Raw genomic sequence first — 1,049 nt, forward strand, 5'->3', positions numbered from 1 at the left:
ATAATAATATCCTTATATTATGTCTATGGGCGCGCCCAACAAAGTGTGTGCTTTCTACGCGCGTGCTTTCTCAGTGCTCATCACGAGCACGCGCGTATTTTGCCGCGTTTGCAGGGCGGAAAGGCAAGAAGACGAAGAGGGAATATGGCAAGCCATTTTAACATAAATTCGGTTATGTTAAAACGGCTTGCCATAGGGGGAACCGTATCTGATGGGGAAACGCGGATTGACGTAACACCTGTTCCTGGCTATATGAGCTTGCTTCCTTATTGCTTATTTACTCAATGGTAAAACGCTGACGTCCTCTCGGTGTATTATTTTGGCCTTTTCTCAGTCCGTGACTTGATTTCCTTCTTCAGCGGTCATCATATAGTTGATTTGAGGTTTTCTTATTCTGGGAACAACTGCTGCGGCTCATCTGACAAAGACTGCAGTAGAACGTCGAAACATGTCAGGTACTGATTGAGACATAGAATAACCAAATGTTTAATAAAGTAAACTTTAAGACTGTAACTGACCAAGTTACCTAAAAGAAAAACTACATGAAGATGTTTGTCGTAAATTTAAGGAGGTTTAATAAATTAATTCGGATTCATTTTAAAAAGAACAAATCATTCAGGTGTGAATTATCATAGACGAAAAGGGTGAAATAAAAGTTGTTACATTTTTATTTGACAGTTTGAAAGTGTTTTGATTAATATTTACTGAACAACGTTTGTGATTCTTTTATTTTTGGCACTTCCTATTGAGCAAACATAGTTTGCTGTCATCTGTTGTGGTAACAGGAAGTTAAAGAACCAGATACTTAAAGAGGCTGAAAACATTGCAGACCTCAAATCATGGCAGTGGCTAACTATGGTTGCACATCTGGAAACTGCCAGGACTGAGTCTGTCAGCTATGAATATGACTGTTCTATCGATCAATCGATTGATAGATCAATAGATAGCTATGTACATGTATGCATTCATTCTGATAGATTTTGCAGCTTCAGTGACAGAATCTGTGGCAAGTGTTACTGAAGCCGTACTGAATCAGTGATAGTTTTAAG

The 1,049-nt window shown here is 38.6% G+C and overlaps 1 protein-coding gene across 1 annotated transcript in view; it reads left to right on the forward strand.

Moving 5' to 3' along the window:
• Positions 1–255: 255 nt before the first annotated feature.
• The window catches only part of LOC103137014 (NACHT, LRR and PYD domains-containing protein 3-like), an 11,245-nt gene continuing 10,451 nt past the window's right edge, over positions 256–1,049 (forward strand). The window contains exon 1 of the mRNA XM_007550523.2: positions 256–455. Coding sequence (XP_007550585.1) covers positions 449–455 — 7 coding nt within the window. The 5' untranslated portion in view covers positions 256–448. The remainder of the gene's footprint in view (positions 456–1,049) is intronic.

Source organism: Poecilia formosa, unplaced genomic scaffold, assembly GCF_000485575.1.
Source record: "Poecilia formosa unplaced genomic scaffold, Poecilia_formosa-5.1.2 Scaffold36, whole genome shotgun sequence".
Taxonomy (NCBI): Eukaryota; Metazoa; Chordata; class Actinopteri; order Cyprinodontiformes; family Poeciliidae; genus Poecilia; species Poecilia formosa.